General features: G+C 39.6%; 1 protein-coding gene across 3 annotated transcripts in view; it reads left to right on the forward strand.

Moving 5' to 3' along the window:
* The window catches only part of INVS (inversin), a 152,336-nt gene that overhangs the window by 79,301 nt on the left and 56,132 nt on the right, over positions 1–16,903 (forward strand). For 2 of the 3 annotated variants that reach the window (XM_004711070.2, XM_045296561.1), the window contains exons 4-7: positions 5,045–5,218; positions 8,231–8,398; positions 13,664–13,844; positions 15,416–15,525. In XM_004711070.2, coding sequence (XP_004711127.1) covers positions 5,045–5,218; positions 8,231–8,398; positions 13,664–13,844; positions 15,416–15,525 — 633 coding nt within the window. Of the gene's footprint in view, positions 1–3,517; positions 3,690–5,044; positions 5,219–8,230; positions 8,399–13,663; positions 13,845–15,415; positions 15,526–16,903 lie in introns of those variants that run through there. The other variant, XM_045296562.1, reaches the window with a different exon arrangement.

Raw genomic sequence — 16,903 nt, forward strand, 5'->3', positions numbered from 1 at the left:
TGACATGCGGTGGGATTCCATTATAGCCGAGGAACACAGAGTTCTGGGACTCGGTCACCTTTTCATTGAGTAAGCCAGCCTGCTTATCACTGAAGAAAACATTACCCTGAGAAATGACCCACAGAAAGAGCAGTCAAGCCACTGTATTTTTGACAAATTTAAGTTAAATATGCAGACTCACTGGGAAACGTTGGTAGAATGTCTCTCAACAACCCATTCCTCTTCCCTATATATTCTTGAAATGAGTCAAGATTAATCTCCATCAAATCAATCTGATTGGGGACATGAGATTCCTATCAGAGACCCCACCCCAAAGGACAATTGTATTACTCCTAGCAAATAGCATGAATACCTGCATGTCTACCCCAGGTCCTTGCTTCCAAGAACCATGAGGTGATAAAGAGGGCCCAGATGTACACGGTGCACAGTGGGCTTGCATGACATCTGAAGAATGTGGAATTTGGAGAATTTTTAGCTTGTAGTGAGTAGTAAGCAAGCCAGCTTACATGAAATTATTCCTCAAGATTGCTCTCTGCAAATCTAACTGAAAAATAGCCACAGCAAAGAGCCGTCCAGGCTTTGCATTCTTGGTATACCCAGTAACACATATGCAGCAACACTCACTGCTGGGGCAGCTTGCTTCCCCCTAAAGAACTCACTCTAGTATTTCTAGATTCACTTGCTCTCCGACCATTACAGAAAAGTTTGATATCATGAAATTACTAATATTTGTAACCAATATACTTCCTAGAAACAGTGAGCCTCTAAAAATTAATGTATCAACTGCTTTGAGAGTTCATATAGAAAAAATTATATAGATATCATTATAATTAATAATAATAAACTATATTGCTATTCTTAGCAATTATTAGTAATGTATCTTCCAGTAAATGATATGAGTAGAAGGTAGAATGAAATTTAACAGAATGCCTACCTTACATATATACATGTTATTATATATATGTAGTTACAGTTATATGGTGACAATATTGTCATGAGGTAAAAGAGATTGACCTTGGTCTATGTGAATAATATTGTTCCCAGATCCAGCCATCACAACATTATACCTAATGGCTCTCTGTCCCTTAGAATAATTGAACCCGACCTGATCACATAGCTATAAACACCCCAAGGTTCCAGCTAAATTCCTATTGATTATGCCCAATCATTTGTGGAAGTAGAGGATATACGTCTTTCTGAATATTAAAAAAAATCAGAAAAATATTATTTACAATACTATTTTTATTTTTTGCCTGCCCCTAATCTTGGTTCTCCTCTTAATTGCTGGATGCACTATAGGCAGTAGCTGGATGCACGCCCTCTCCGTGGGCCAATTTTCGTTTTCCATGGCCACCTATGCTTCGTTTCATACATTGGAAAACCGGTCATAATAATACTAGCAAACAGTTCCTGGGCACTTACTTTGGATGCTATTTTATTTCTTTACAAATATTACAGGCATACTTTAACGATATTGTGGGTTCAGGTCCAGACCTGAGTAAATAAACACAATAAAGCAACTATCACAACAAAGTGAGTCCCATGAATTTCTTGGCTTCCTAGTGCATATATGTTTACAGAATATTATAGTTTAGTATGTTTGCAATTAAATTAAGGAAATACTGTAAAAATTACAAAAATATGACACAGACATGAAGTGGGAAAATGACGCCAATAACTTGCTTAACGCAAGGTTTCCATAGACCTTCGATGTGTAAAAAACACAGTGTCTATGAAGCGCAATAAAGTAAGAGCAATACCAAGTATGCCTGAATCTATCTTCCCCAGTGCATGCATGATAATCATAGGTATTGTTATCCACATTCTATAAATGAGGACAGAGAAGCATAGTAGATGAAATTGTTAAATTTTTTTCTATGATACTTTTCTCAAGATGCAAAGATGAAGTTGATATCAAAGAATTTTGTCTAAGTAAAATAAAATGCAAACATTGTTCTACCACCTGCTTCATAACAAGGTCCGAGAGCGTTTGTTGAATGAATGCAGGAGTGAGTATGATCATTGGGCTACACCGCGGTTTGTGTAGACAGAGTCCCAGAATAATGTCAAGTGTGAGTTTGCCAAGCACTGTGTCTGTAACCTAGTAATTACCTCCCTTTTTTTCTTTTCCTCTGATTTCTGAATCAAAATGATTGCCTGATTGAACATCTGTAAAGGTCATGATGAATTATTCTGAGATATTTGAAATGTTATGCTCAGAAAGGTCAAACCTTATTTTTTGGTCTAAGCTGCCACATGGATTTGTTTTTCCCTGGACCCTTTCTCTATTTTCAAAGTAAAGATGGCAAGAGACTTGGAGAAGAGCTCCCTCTTGAGGAAATGTTATCCTTCTCAAGCACTGATGTTTGATGAAATGAGTCATCCGGAAAAATTATATACTATGAGTGAAATTCAGATACAGTATACATGAAACATTAATCATTAAAAGTAATCTAATGCCAGGTACATGAAAATTAAGATCCTTAACTTTATGATCTTGTTTCACAAACTGTAAAAACAATTTGTTTTAAGGAAAACAAAAATGGGTGGCAGATATTGTATTTCCTCTTATTCACTCAGTTCTTTAAGTAGTACTTATTAAACACCTGTTTTGTTCCAGGACCTATGCCAAAACACAATAGTCAAGAAAACATAGCCTCAGCCTCTATGGAGCATATAATTTGTGAGGAAGATTGCAGTAAGGGGAAGCGAAGAAAAATATATGTGACTACCAATTAAGAAGAGTCCTGTCAAAGAAATGAAAAGGTACTAGAGTAAAGATTAGCAAAGTAAGTTCTACCTAGGCAAGATAGTCGAAGAAAGCCTCTCTGGGAGGAGCCAAGGAACCTGGGACTAGAGGGACACCGAGTTAGCCAGTTTGGGGAAACGCTGTTGAAAAGCATTTTTAAGGTACTTGGAGCAAAGTAATGAACGCTCTGAAGTGGAAAAGTGCTCAGTAACTAATACGAAGTTATTCTTTGATAGCCAAGCACCATCTGATTTCTTCACCACACTTTGCTGTAGCACCTATATCTTCAGCAGTCTCTTCATGAAGGCAAATATTGAGCAGGGATAATCCAGTTGTTTTTGTTATCATAACTTAATCATTATCCCTAATCTAATTTTTTCCTAGGTTTCATGATTAAATGTGAGCTCAAAATCCATTCATATAAATAAGATCCAAGACCAGAGGGGGAGACTGTATCAAAGCTTATATTCTGAACACCTAGTTTACAAAAGGCTTTAGAGGACAGTGAGCCTCCACATGGACTAAGTCACCATTGAATTCCCGAGGTCCATTGACCAAGGATATGAATAGTCTTGCCCCAGACAGAGTGCACTGAAATGTGGATTACTACAGATATAGTTAGGGTGAATTTTAACATCTTACCCTTGGTTTTTCCTTTTAACCTATTTTCAACTTGTTCCAGTTCTTAATGCATTCAGCCTTTTCTTTTTTTTCCGTATTGAGAGTCTTCTGTGTTTTATTCTGTTGGAATTGTTGGTTTATTTCCTTTTCAAAAACGTGAATGCTTTTCTTTATATGCAATTTAGTATAGGTAAATCGACAGAGCCAACACGAGATGAGTCGCTCCTTAGGGTCACGGGAAGTAAGCAGGGAGGAAATGGAGAGCTGGTACTAAGAACAGGTACAAGAATGAAGAAATTGCTCCACGCTGATTGGGGTGGTAAATGCACAACTCTTTTTTAATATACTTATATGGAATTATATGAGACATGAATTATATGTCAATACAACTGTTATATTTTAAAGTTATACCTATATCACTCTTCAAAAAAATACCAATCACATACTCCTGTGAACAAAACCATTAGCTCCTTTGAATCCCAACTCCCTCCCTTGTAAATAGGGTTAAACATCTCTGTTTATTTCGCAGGGCTCTCATTCTTTGCACGACATAAGTCACAGGTGCTACGGTGGCACTGTCGGCTATGTGTTGGATTGCTAACCACAAGGTCAACCAACCAGCTGCTGCTTGAGAGAAAGAGGCGTCTGCTCCCATAAAAACATACACCCTCTAGGCTGCCTACCTGGCCCATGGAGGCAAAGACTAGGGACCACAGGACTGAGGCTGAAAACGGAGAAAGACTTGGCTGCTAACTGAGGGGACCAATGACTGTATTCTTACTGTTGGCTGATCCTGATGTAAGGGAACCAGTAAATGTCCTTATAAAACAAAACAAAAAAAAATAATAATAAAATAAAACCAAAAAAGTACCCCCTCAGAAACCCTGTTCAAGGTCCTCACGAGTTGGAGTTGACTAGCTACAGTGGGTTTTAGTTTTATCTTTTATTCATCAGAAGCCTGGGTGTCATAGTGGGTTACACATTGAGCTACTAACTACAAGCTTAGCAGTTGGAGCCCGTGAGCCATTCCGAGGGAGAGCAGTGAGAATGTCTGCTCCAGGAACCCAAAGAGGCAGAGCATGTTTGTCCCAGGGGGTCGCTGCGGGTTGGAATTGATTCAGTGGCAGTGGGTGGGATATTGGTCAGAATTGCTAGAACTAATATAGTCACACAAATTGCTACTGCCAACATGTAGCAATTTGGAAAATACATCAGAAACTAACATCTTCGGTCTCATTTGATCAGTTAGTTAGTTCCTGATCATTTATTCACATGAAAAGATTTTAAGCTATGTGATGAAAGAAGTACATTTCTGCATATTCTATAAAAGCAAAAGATTAGTAACATTCTAAATACTTAACAATCAAATAGTTAATCATAACCTTTAACTCAATGAAATGTTGTCTACTATTATACATCATAAATATTATATACTATATAAACTACATATATATAAAAATGATTGAAAGAAAGCATGAAAAAATAAAACAATTGACAAATGCTAAATTGTATTCTTCCTTTTATTAATTTCTCCATATGTAATTAATGATAATTAGTTCTCCATATATAATTGCTCTAGCAGGAAAATTAAAGATGTGAAATATTTTAAGGTTTTATTTGCTTGTTTGTTTTGCCCCCCAAGTAAATTTCTTCTTACTGTGACTTTTTATTTAGGGAAATTATCGCTTCATGAAACTTCTACTTGCACGCAGAGCAAACTGGATGCGAAAGGATCTGGAAGAGATGACTCCCTTGCACTTGACCACCCGGCACAAGAGCCCTAAGTGTTTGGCACTTCTGCTAAAGTTTATGGCACCAGGAGAAGTGGATACACAGGATAAAAACAAGGTAAGGGATTGTCAAGTTGAAGGCAAATAAGAGAAGAAGGAAAATTCTGTTTGCTTCCTTTAGTAATGTGAGACCTCCACGAAGAAAGCCTGAATTACCCCCCTGCAGCCGCCAAAGCAATGCACACAAGTCTTCAGACACTACGGGAACGAAGATTGCTTAATGCTGTCATTTACCCTCATCACTGTGGGCTAGGTACTTTCATCTGCTTTTTCACAGATGGGGAAACTGACCTCCAGGAAGGCTAAAATTGTACCAAGATCTAAGTGGCAGAATTAGAATTCCAATACAGGTCTTCAGACCCCAAAGTCTAATACTTGGTAGCTACTTGTGATAAGGGAGCGCTGGTAGCACAGTGGGTTAAGTGCTGGGCTGCTGACCAGAATGTTTCAGCCCACAATTGCTCCACGGGAGAAAGATGAGGCTGTCCGCTCTCACAGACATTTACAGTCTCGGAACCCGTAGGAAGCAGTTGCACTGTCTTATAGGGCTACTCTGAGTAAGAATCGACCCCAGGGCGGTGGTCAGGTTTGGGTAGTTACAAGAGATGGTGAGGTTTGAAGTGGCCAAATGGCCAACGGGATTTGCTATACAGAGTGACCTGGCCTTTGGCATCAAATTCTTTGGGTCTCATTACAGAAGCTACCACTTACGAGTTTTGTGTTTTTAGGAAAAGTACTTAATTTTCTCATATGCCCAAAGGGAATAATAAGATTATTAAAGATTAAATGACACAATAAATATAAAACATGTAACAAAGCTACCACTCATCTATCAGTTTGTTGTACTTCGATGCCTTTCTTGTTACATTGGTGCCCACTGGAACCTGTGCCACTGGCCTCTCAAGTATCAATCAGGTTAGCCACGGTTTCTGCAGAGCTTCTAGGATGAGACAGACCAGGAAGAAGGAACTGGTGATCAGATTTTTAAACGTTATAAAAAGCAGCAGAACGGTGTCTGATAGAGGGCCAGAAGATGAGCGCCTCAGGTTGGAAGGACTCAAAATACCCGCGACAAAGAGCTAGTCACCTGTGCATCAAGAGGGGCCCAATAGTCAAGGACAGGGCCCAGAATAGCAGGTTCCACGGTGCTGAGTTCAGTCCCATTATTTTTTTAACTGAATTAGAAGAAGAGGAGTAAGGCCAAACTGGTTATATTATCCCTTACTAGAGAATGTAGAAAACATGAGGAAGCTCCTAGGCACCTCTTCCTTTATCAACAGAGGCTTTATTTTTCAGTCAGTTCAATAGCAGCTCTGAATCACCTACCTGAATTTGCCACAGACTTGAGTGCTGGTTAATTATTGGTGCTCACCTCTGGTTGGCAGTTTGGAAAACTCAAAATGCTATATTTGTATGTAGTGTCAGCTAACTTTTCCTGTGAAGGACTAGCTATTAAATGAAATGTTTCCATTTGGCAGTCCTCACAGCCTGTATCACAGCTATACGGTCCTGCCAGTGTAGGATGAAAACAGCCTCAGGTGACATGTAAATACATGACCATGACAGTATTCAAATGAACCCTGGCCAAAACAGGCCATGTGCAAAATGTGACTTGGGGGCCATTGTTTGCCAGCCCTTGCTTTAGAGTGTGTTTGAGAAATGAAATAGTGATCAGGACCATGTATGTATGAGTATGTGCTAGCACAAATCTAATAGAAAATATAAAGCAAATACGCAAATAGATATAATTCAAGATGGAACATAGCTTCTTAAAAGAGTTGCAGGTTGGGCTGTAGATATTAAGGAAAGGATGATATTGCCTTATTGCCTTAAGCTGGGAAATTCAAGAACTTCATTGAGCTCAGAGCGAGAAGACTGAGACACAAAACCTCCAGCGGTGCTTCACAGGCTCTCCGTGACGGGATGTGTTCAGTTTCTAATCTGCAGACCAAGAATCGTATAACACACAGTAAGAATGAATTACTAGAAACATAACATGAAAACAAAAAGTGCAGAAAACATAAGCCCTCACTTTTTACTATTAAATGTAATAGACATACAATTGTATTTCAGAACATTTCATCAGAACAAATGTAAGAATTATAAAATGTGTACATGTTGTTTCTAATAAACATGCTTAGAGACAACGGATCATTTCTATTGTATTTATGGGCTTTTTCTATAATTGTCAATATACAAAAAAGTAATGAGCTAAATACTGAATATATTAAATTTTTATAGACATCCTTTGAATAATATCACATATAACATATAAGTTTTTAGAATGAAAAATGAATTTTCTTCATGCTTGTTAAATTATCTACTTCTAGATTGCATTGATTACAATGCTGCTTATGAGAAATAAAGTTTGTCTGAACAGTTTCTTAATTTTTTCTTAATAACTCCCTGCTTAGGGAAACTCATCCTCTAGAGGTATTTTCTTGAGAGTGGACAAAGAGATTTCAAAACAGCTTCAACAAGTTCATGGTGCTCATTTTTAACTTTATCTAAAATAAAGCAAGTACTAGTGTGTCTTCAAGATGATATATTTTGAAATCAGTAGGCAGGTCTAGCAAATAATCCTGTAGAATTCTAGCCAAATTTAAATTTACCTATTGTTATAAGGAATGGATTCCCAATTCTCTTCTTTTCCATAGATGTTACTTAAATTCAAAACATTCTATCAAATTCTTAAGCCACTTGGCAGTGACCAGATGCGCTCGTCACTTACCTTTGTGACCATTATGGAGTCTGAGCTGCTTTTCTCGTTCCCACTGTCACGATTTATTAGCACCCGAAAGCCTGCCCTGCTGTCTGAAGAGACCAGGTTGTGGAGTCAGACTGCCTGGATTAAAATCTTACTAACTTTATGTCCTTGGGCAGCTTACTTTTCCTCTTTGTGTCTCAGTTTCCTGAGACACAATTAAGATACCAATCTCCCACAGATGTCAGGATTACCACATGATTAAAAAAATTGTTTTATAAAACTCTTAGAACAATGGCTGTCCCACAGTGAAAACTTAAGAAATATGAGTCGTTGCTGTTGTTTGAAGACCTCTCAATTTTCCAGCAAACAGCTCTGCACTGGAGCGCCTACTACAATAACCCTGAGCATGTGAAGCTACTTATCAAGCATGATTCCAACATTGGGATTCCTGATGTTGAAGGCAAGATTCCACTCCACTGGGCAGCCAACCATAGAGACCCCAGTGCTGTTCACACAGTGAGGTGCATTCTGGTGAGTCAAACCTACTCGGCCTGTGAAAAAATATTTTTATTATGAAATAATCGATACAAAAACATCTATATGGCATGCATGCAAGTTATCAAGCAAAAGAATTTAACAAATAAGCAAGCCTGTCACTGAAGGAATAGAACAGGTTAAAAACCACTGTTTAAGACCTTATAGGAATTTTTTATGAACCGCTTTTCAAATGTATTCTCTCCCCGCTGCCATACCCATTCCTGTTTTCCATCAATGACTGTCCTGAAGTTATGTTTATCACTCCCTGGCTTCCTTCTGTGCTTTGCGCATAGTGGTGAATAGATGCAAATGAGTATTTGTAACATGCATTCAAGATACAAAGAATAAGGAAACAATGGATACTCATGTACTCCCCAGTATCTCGAAGAACCATTACCCTGGAACTCCCCCAAATTGGCACCACCCAGTGCTGTCTTATTTTCTCCTGCCCCAGTGACAACTCTTTCCCCTGTCTTCACTGTGGTTATCAATCTACTGTTTTTAAATCTTTTCACTATACATATACTTGATCTCTAAATGATACGTTTTATAATAGTTAAGGTTTTTGAACTTATGTAAATAAAATTATATTGTAAGTCTTTTTTGCAAGTTACTTTTGTTTAACATTATACTGGTGATTTTTTTTTAAATATGGCCATGTTTAGCTAAAATATGTTAATTGTTATATAGCATTCTGTTTTCTGAATAAATCACACATTATTCTGTTATTAGTGAACATTTGACTGTTTCTATATTTTATTTTCATGCTATTATAATGATTTTGAACATTTTGAAAACCTCTCTAGAGTACATATTACCCCAGTCTTCTATCAATTTGTTGTACTGTGACGGTTTACTGGACTTGCATGTTCTGTGACATTAGAAGAAAAGCCACCAGCATTTCAGCAGGGTCATCCGTGCTGGACAGGTTTAGAGGAGCTCTCAGACTACAAGGACTAAGAAAGAAAACAGTGACCTACTTCTATAAAAATGGCTCTTCTGAAACCTTGTGAATAGTAGCCGAACATTGTTTGATATTTGCCAGAAAATGAGCCCCTCGGGTTGTCATGTACTCAAAGTATGATGATGGAGAGCTGCCTCCTCAAATTGAAGTTGGCCGTAATGATATGGATCGAGTAAAACTTCCAGGCCCTGCTTTTGCTAATATGAGCATGACTCAACATGAGAAGAATTGGCTGCAAACACCCGCTAATAATAGGAGCACGAGCCATGTGAAATATGAATCTCTAACAACTGGAAGTCATCAAAATGAATGAGAATCCATCATAATGGATATCGTAGGTATTCATGAGCTATTTCAAGAGGTAGCATATGATCAAGAGTCATCGTATTATCCACACATAAACGCTGAAGACGAATGTGTGCTTAAGTAAGTGTGGTGAAGAAGGCTGATGGTGCCCGGCTATCGAGACCTATAGCATCTGGGGACTTAAAGGCTTGAAAGTAAACAAGCGACCATCTAGCCCAGAAGCAACAAAGCCCACATGGAAGCAGCACACCAACATGTGTGATCATGAAGGGCCAAAGGGACCAGGCTTTAAATACCAAAGGCGGGGAGAAAAGTCATATCCTTGTCAATGAGGGTGGCGCGTGATGGAGACCCAATGCCCATCTCTAGACAATTGGACATACCTTCCAGAGGGGTAGTGGGGAGATGAGTCACTTAGGGTACAATATAGCAATAATGAAACCCACAACCTTCCTCTGGTTCTTAAATGCTTCCTCCCCCCAACTACCAGGCCCCAATATTGCCTTGCAGACCTGGTTAGACCAGATGAAGCACAGCGGGACAGATGGGAATCAGAAACGCAGGGAATCTAGGACAGATGAACCTCTCAGGACCAGGGGTGGCAGTGGCGATACCAGGAGGGAAAGGGGATGAAGAAAGGGGGAATGGATCACAGGGAGCTATGTATAACCTACTCTCTGGGGGACGGGCAGCAGGGAGGTGGGTGAAGGGAGACGCCAGACAGTGTAATATGATACAATAATAATTTATGAATTATTAAGGGTGCATGGGGAAGAAGGGAGGAGGAAGGGAAGGGGAGGGGGAAAAAAAGGAAAATGAGCTGATTCCGGGAACCCAAGAGGCAAGCGAATTTTGGGAATAATGAGGGCAACAAATGTATAGATGTGTTTTATACAATTGATCTATGTATTGTGATGAATTGTATGAGCCCCAATAAATCGATTAAATAAATAAATAAAAAGAGTCATCGTATTAAAGACAGCACTCCAAGTTGCACTCCAGGCATTGGCATGAAGCAAACTTCAGGACTCGACGGAATACCACGAGATGTTCCAGATGTTGGAGGTGCTCCCTCATCTATGCCAAGAAATTTGGACGATAGCTTTCTGCACCCATTCCAAAGAAAGGTGATTCAGCAGAATGTGGAAATTATTGTACTACTGTTCAATATTAATATCACCTGTAAGTAAAATTTTGCTGACGATCATTGAAAATGGGTGAAGCAGTACATCAGCAGGAAACTGACAGAAAATTCAAGCCTAATTCAGAAAAGGGCGTGAAACAAAGGATGGCATTGCCAGGTCACATAGCTATTGGCTGAAACAGAATATCAGAAAGATGTTTACCATAGCTTACTGTTCACGCAAAAGCATTAAACTCTGTGGATCATGACAAATTATGGAGTATCATTGTCAAGAATTGGAATTCCAGAACATTTCATTGCGATCATGCAGAACCTGTACATCACACAAAAGAAGGGGATGCTGTGTGGTTTACAATTAGGAAAGGTGTGCATCGGGATCGCGTGCTTTCACCACACTTACTCGGTCAGCATGTTGTTGTCATGAGGTGCCGTGGAATTGGCTCCGACTCATAGGCGGCTTTCTGTGCAACAGAACAAAACCCTGCGCACTGCCTGCTGCCCCCCAGTGGTTCTGTGTGAGCCCATTTATTGCAGGCACTGTGTGAATCCATCTCATCGAAGGTTGTTCTCTTTTTCGCTGCCTTTCTACTTTTCCAACTAAGTTAAAACTAAGATTTTATGTAGCTAATTCCTCAGAAGCATCCAATATGCCTGCTGAAAAAATAATCCAAGAATCTGGGCTACATGAAGAACTTGGCATCAGGTTTGGAGGAAGCCTCACTAACACTATGCTGTGCACATGGCACACCTTGCTTGCAAAAAACGAAATGGATATGAAACCCTGATGAAGATTAAGAAAGCAACAGCCTTCAGTCATGGAGGACACCTTAACAAAAATAAAACAGAAATTCTCGTAACTGGACCGATAAACAACATAATAAATGAAGGCAACATGAATGTGGTTAAGAGCTTTATTTTTGGATCCATAATCAAAACAGCAGTCAAGCAATCAAACAATGTATTGCATCAGACTTCTTTGAAGCAAAGATAGCACTCTGAGAATGAAGGTGAATTTGCCCCAAGCCATTGTACTTTCAGTCACCTCATATGCATGTGAAACTTGGACAATGAATGAAGAAAACTTGATATCTTTGAATGATAATGTTGAACGTACCATGGACTCACTGTACTTGGGACATGTTATCAGCAAGATGTGGTCCCTGAAAAGAACGTCCTGCTTGATAAAGTAGAGGGTCATCTAGAAGGAAGGCCTGTAATGAGAGGAATTGAAACAGCAGCTGCAACAACGGGTGGAAACATAGCAATAATTTTGAGGGTGGCACAGGACTGAGCAGTGTTCCACTCTGTGCTATGTAGGGTCACTGTCAGAACCAAGCCAACAGCACCTGGCAACAGCGACAGAAAGGAGGGCTTTTATTTGTATTCAGGAGTCCCCGTAGCACAGTCATTAGCAACTCAGTTGCTCACTGAAAGATCACTGGTTCGGACCCCCAGCTACTCCATGGGAGAAAGCTCTACCAGTCTAATTCCACAAGGGTTTATAGCCCTGGCAGCCCCATGGGACAATTCCACTGTCGTATAAGGGTGGCTGAGGGTTGGAATACACTTGAAGGCAATAAGTTTAGAATGTACATTTAACGGATTCCTGTGGGGCTATAGAAATACAGTTGATATTTATGTGTCTTTTATGTTTATCAGATTTGTTGAGATTTTTATTTTTTGTTGTTGTTGAGATTTTTCTAATCATTCCTGAACTCCCAACTTAATGGAATATTTTGTTCCATTTACTTTTAACGACAAATTAGGCTTTTAAAAGTAACATTTTATTCATAGAATGATTATTTTGACATACATGCTAATTTTTTACTCCACATCCTTTCTTGAATCTGAAAAGTTATTATCTTACCTCCTGAAATGCATTCTTTAACCTTTCCTCTAATGCAGATCTGCTAATGATAAAATTCCTCTGTTTGTAATTGGTGAAAATGTCTGTATGTCATCCTTGCTCTGGAAAAACCTCTCCCTCAGAAACAAAACAAAAACAAAACACCTGCCCCTTTCTTTGTTGCTCTCAAGTTTTCTAGCATGTATCTTTTCTCTCTGGCTACTTTAAAACTCTCCTCTTTGGCATCCTACACTTTTTCTATAGTGTGTTTAGATATGTATGTATGTGGGGGGGCCGGGGGTAGGGGGGTGGTTAAACTTGTTTGTTATTCATTCTGATGATCTTATCTCAGGCCTGAGAGATGTATAACCATTGCTTCTCTAACTATTTGCTCTCTCTCTCCCTCCTCCTCTAATGTTTCCACGATGCATTTTATCCTCCATGCCACGCAAGTTCTCTTATGTTTACATCTTATGTTTCTCTGTGCTGCATTCTGACCAATTATGTTAGATCTCTCTTTCAGTTTTTAACTCTTTTTTTTAAATCACAGAAAACTTTAATGAACTATATTGACTGAACTATGCCATGTATCATCTTTTGTATTATTAAAGCTATTGTTAGATATTATTTCCATTACCAAACCATCCCATGACACTGGATCATGTAGAGAAGAACGTTAAGAAAAGAAAATATAGTAATGAGTTTTTACAGTATGTTTTCACCTCAATCATTACAGCAGGAATTGTGAAACCACAATGTGTCATTGGTTGTGAAGTTCTATCAGCCGACAGTTTTTAATTCTTTCTGCAACTGAGTTGAACTTGATGCCTCTTCTATCCATTGGGTCACTAACTTTGGGGATGGTATTTTTCACTTTGTACTTGTACAGAGAAAGCATATAAAGGTATGGTTTAGAAATTTGCGTAGTTCATACATAGGTCAAAGGTGGTTTTTTGGAGGATTTCATGTGTCTGATGTCTCTGGTTCCTTAAAAAATAGGATGCTGCGCCTACAGAGTCTTTACTGAACTGGCAAGACTATGAGGGTCGAACACCTCTTCACTTTGCAGTCGCTGATGGGAATGTGACCGTGGTTGATGTATTGACCTCCTATGAAAGCTGCAACATAACATCTTATGACAACCTCTTTAGAACCCCACTTCACTGGGCAGCGTTACTAGGTGGGTTAGTCACTTAATCAGGGGTCCACAATAAGAAACACTGTGTGGGAGACAGGACAGTGTCTCTACCTTCTCTTCCCTTAGCGCCTCCTACCTCCTGCTCCATCGCTTACTTTGAATCGATATGTGGCAGTTTCGTGCCTACATCTCTCTTCTGTAGCTTAAATTTTATAATATAGATTTATTCTCTATTATTGACTCATTTTAATTTCACCATCACACCTTACTTTGTAATCTTTATTATAAACAGCATACATATTCATTGACAAACTGTAAATGCCAAATAATCATCTTTCACATTTAATCCTTTTATTTTGGGGCAGATGGGCTTTTTAAAAAATAATTTTTAAATTGTAAATTTAAATTTATAATTCGGATCATCAACTTTGTATTGAACAGTTTACACTGCCAATCAAACCCCTCTTGTGGACCACTATCTTCCACTTCACCCAGATTAACACCCATCAACCATCTATTGCTTGATCTTCCCTTTTGCTTCCCCCTCCCTTTCACAGCAAACTCCAAAGCCTATTCCATTTGGTATCAATCTCCTTATCTGGGTGTATTGTTTCCCCTGATAACAGTGGCCTCAAATAATATTAACACATCATACAATTCAATCATTCAATCATGTAAAGAAGAATTGTGCAGTCATCCCCACAATCGACTTTGGAACATTTTCTTCCTGCATGTACACTTAGGTGTTGACGTCCCATTTCCCCCACTGTCCCCTTTCGTGCCCCCAGGTAATTATTATTTCAGTTACTGTTTTTGTAACTTCTGGCTTCTCCATATCGAAAAACACCTTTGACAGCGACAGAGAACAGAAGAACATTTTGTTTGTTTATTTCTCCCCAGGAGTGGCTCATGGTTTTGAACTGCGGACCTTTGAGGTTCACATCTAACACATAACCCCGACACCACCAGGCTCTGGCTGAAGCAATAGCCTGTACAAAATTCAGGTTTTCTCTATGTACCATTACAAGGTGTTTCTAAACTCCTTGGTGTTTGTGCAACAGCTCTCCACTTGCGGGGGCGTGGCCTCCAGAACTCAGTGCAGAGGGTGTTGTCCCTACAGACACCTCATCATCTTGCCCCCTTGTTTTCTGGGATTTGAGATCTCTGTCTAGCTGTTAAAAGACTGCAGAAGAGAGGTTAGAAAGCATGGATAAAAGGGCTCAGAAAGAGAAAAGGTCGTGCTGTATGTAGCTGGCCCACCTTCTGGAGAAGTACCTGAAAGGAGAGGAGAACAGCTGTGCAGCTGGTCTGGCTAGTGGTCCCTCTAACTAAGGTCATGCAGTGAGCAGACGCTGACTACAAGGTGGTTGTCATTTCTCAACCTGACAAGAGTAGTTATTGGCATTTCCGTGCTGAGTGAAGCATTAATGTTTTGGTACTCTGAGTTTTTGTCTTTGTCCTCTTATCAGAGCATTGGGGGCTGCTATTCAGGTACCATTCTGAGGCATGCATTTTCTGCCAGGGATGTTCTAGTCCCTTTCCTTAAAGTAACTTATCACTTTATTAAATGTGCTTGCACACTGTGATGCCTGGTTGTGTCTGCTTTCGTTCAGGCCATGCACAGATTGCGCACCTCCTCTTAGAGAGAAGCAAGTGTGGAACGATCCCATCTGACAGCCAAGGAGCGACACCCTTGCACTATGCAGCTCAGAGCAATTTTGCAGTGAGTCCAGTACATCAGTTATCTACTTTCTTATTTTCAGTTCATTTTGATATGTTTGTATAATGAAATGCAGATTTACATGAAATTGTCAGAAACAATATAGAGAATGTCCATGTACCCTTCACACAGTGTCTCCCCATCGCAGCATCTTGTAAGACTATGTAGTACTATAGCACCGTGGGGAATCAACCTGATTTAAATTTCTTCTGCTTTAATGCACTCATTTGTGCATTAAAAACACACTCATTGTGTGTTTCGATAGCACTTACCTTGTAACAATTTGTTCACATGGTTTACTCTGACCTTGGTGTAAGTGATAGTCTGAGTTTTTGTAAAGTTCTTAGTCATGTGAAGTTTGATGCGATTTTATTCTAATGTTGGGTGCCGCATTGAGCTCTACTGTAAGTCTGCTTCATATCGGTTACCTTTAAAACACCAAGGATATCTTAGTGTTCAGAAATCGGTTTTGTCATGAGGCAGGGAGGCAAGGCTTTGGAATTTTGACTGTGCTGCTTGCTACCTGCGTGGCCTTGCACAAGTTTCATAACCTCCCTCAGTCTTAGCTTTTTCTTTCTTTTTTTAAATTAAATACTTTCATTTGGGGGCTCTTACATCTCTCTTTTTTTATCATTTTATTGGGAGCTCCTACAACTTTTTTTTTTTTGGTGATACATAGACATTTTTTTTTTCACTCATGCAAGGTTGGCTGTGAGTCCCAGGAAGCTGTCTTCTGTACAGTGGTGAAGAGATAGATGCAGCCTGTTGAACTTGAGCCCTCCATGGTTGGCACAGCAGAGGAAGGGCGCACATAGAGAACCACACTCCTTCGATGCATCTATCCACCACTGTTTCTCATAACCCACAGGCTAGAACCAGTCTCAGAGCCCTTCCTTACTGCCGGCAGGGCTCGTGAACTTTACTACGTGATTGGCTTTCTCTGGGCCTCACTGTCTTTCTTCTTTTTTTTTTTAAATCATTTTATTGGGGGCTCATACAACTCTTATCATGCTCCACACATACATCATTTGTGTAAAGCACACTTGTACATTCGTTACCCTCATCATTCTCAAAACATTTGCCCTCTACTTAAGCCCTTGGCATCAGCTCCTCATTTTTCCCCTCCCTCCCCGCTCTCCTCTCCCTCATGAGTCCTTGATAATTTATAAATTATTATTTTGTCAAATCGTATGCCATCCGATGTCTTCCTTCACCCACCCCTCCTTTGTCCATCCTTCAGGGGGGAGGTTATATGTGGATCCTTGTAATTAGTTCCCCCTTTTCACCCCACCCTCCTTCCACCCTCCTAGTATCGCCACTCTTAACACTGGTCCTGAAGGGATCATCTGTCCTGGATTCCCTGTGTTTCCAGTTCCTATCT

The sequence above is a fragment of the Echinops telfairi genome, unplaced genomic scaffold, assembly GCF_000313985.2.
Source record: "Echinops telfairi isolate 266 unplaced genomic scaffold, ASM31398v2 ScPeMD7_7410;HRSCAF=8448, whole genome shotgun sequence".
NCBI lineage: Eukaryota > Metazoa > Chordata > Mammalia > Afrosoricida > Tenrecidae > Echinops > Echinops telfairi.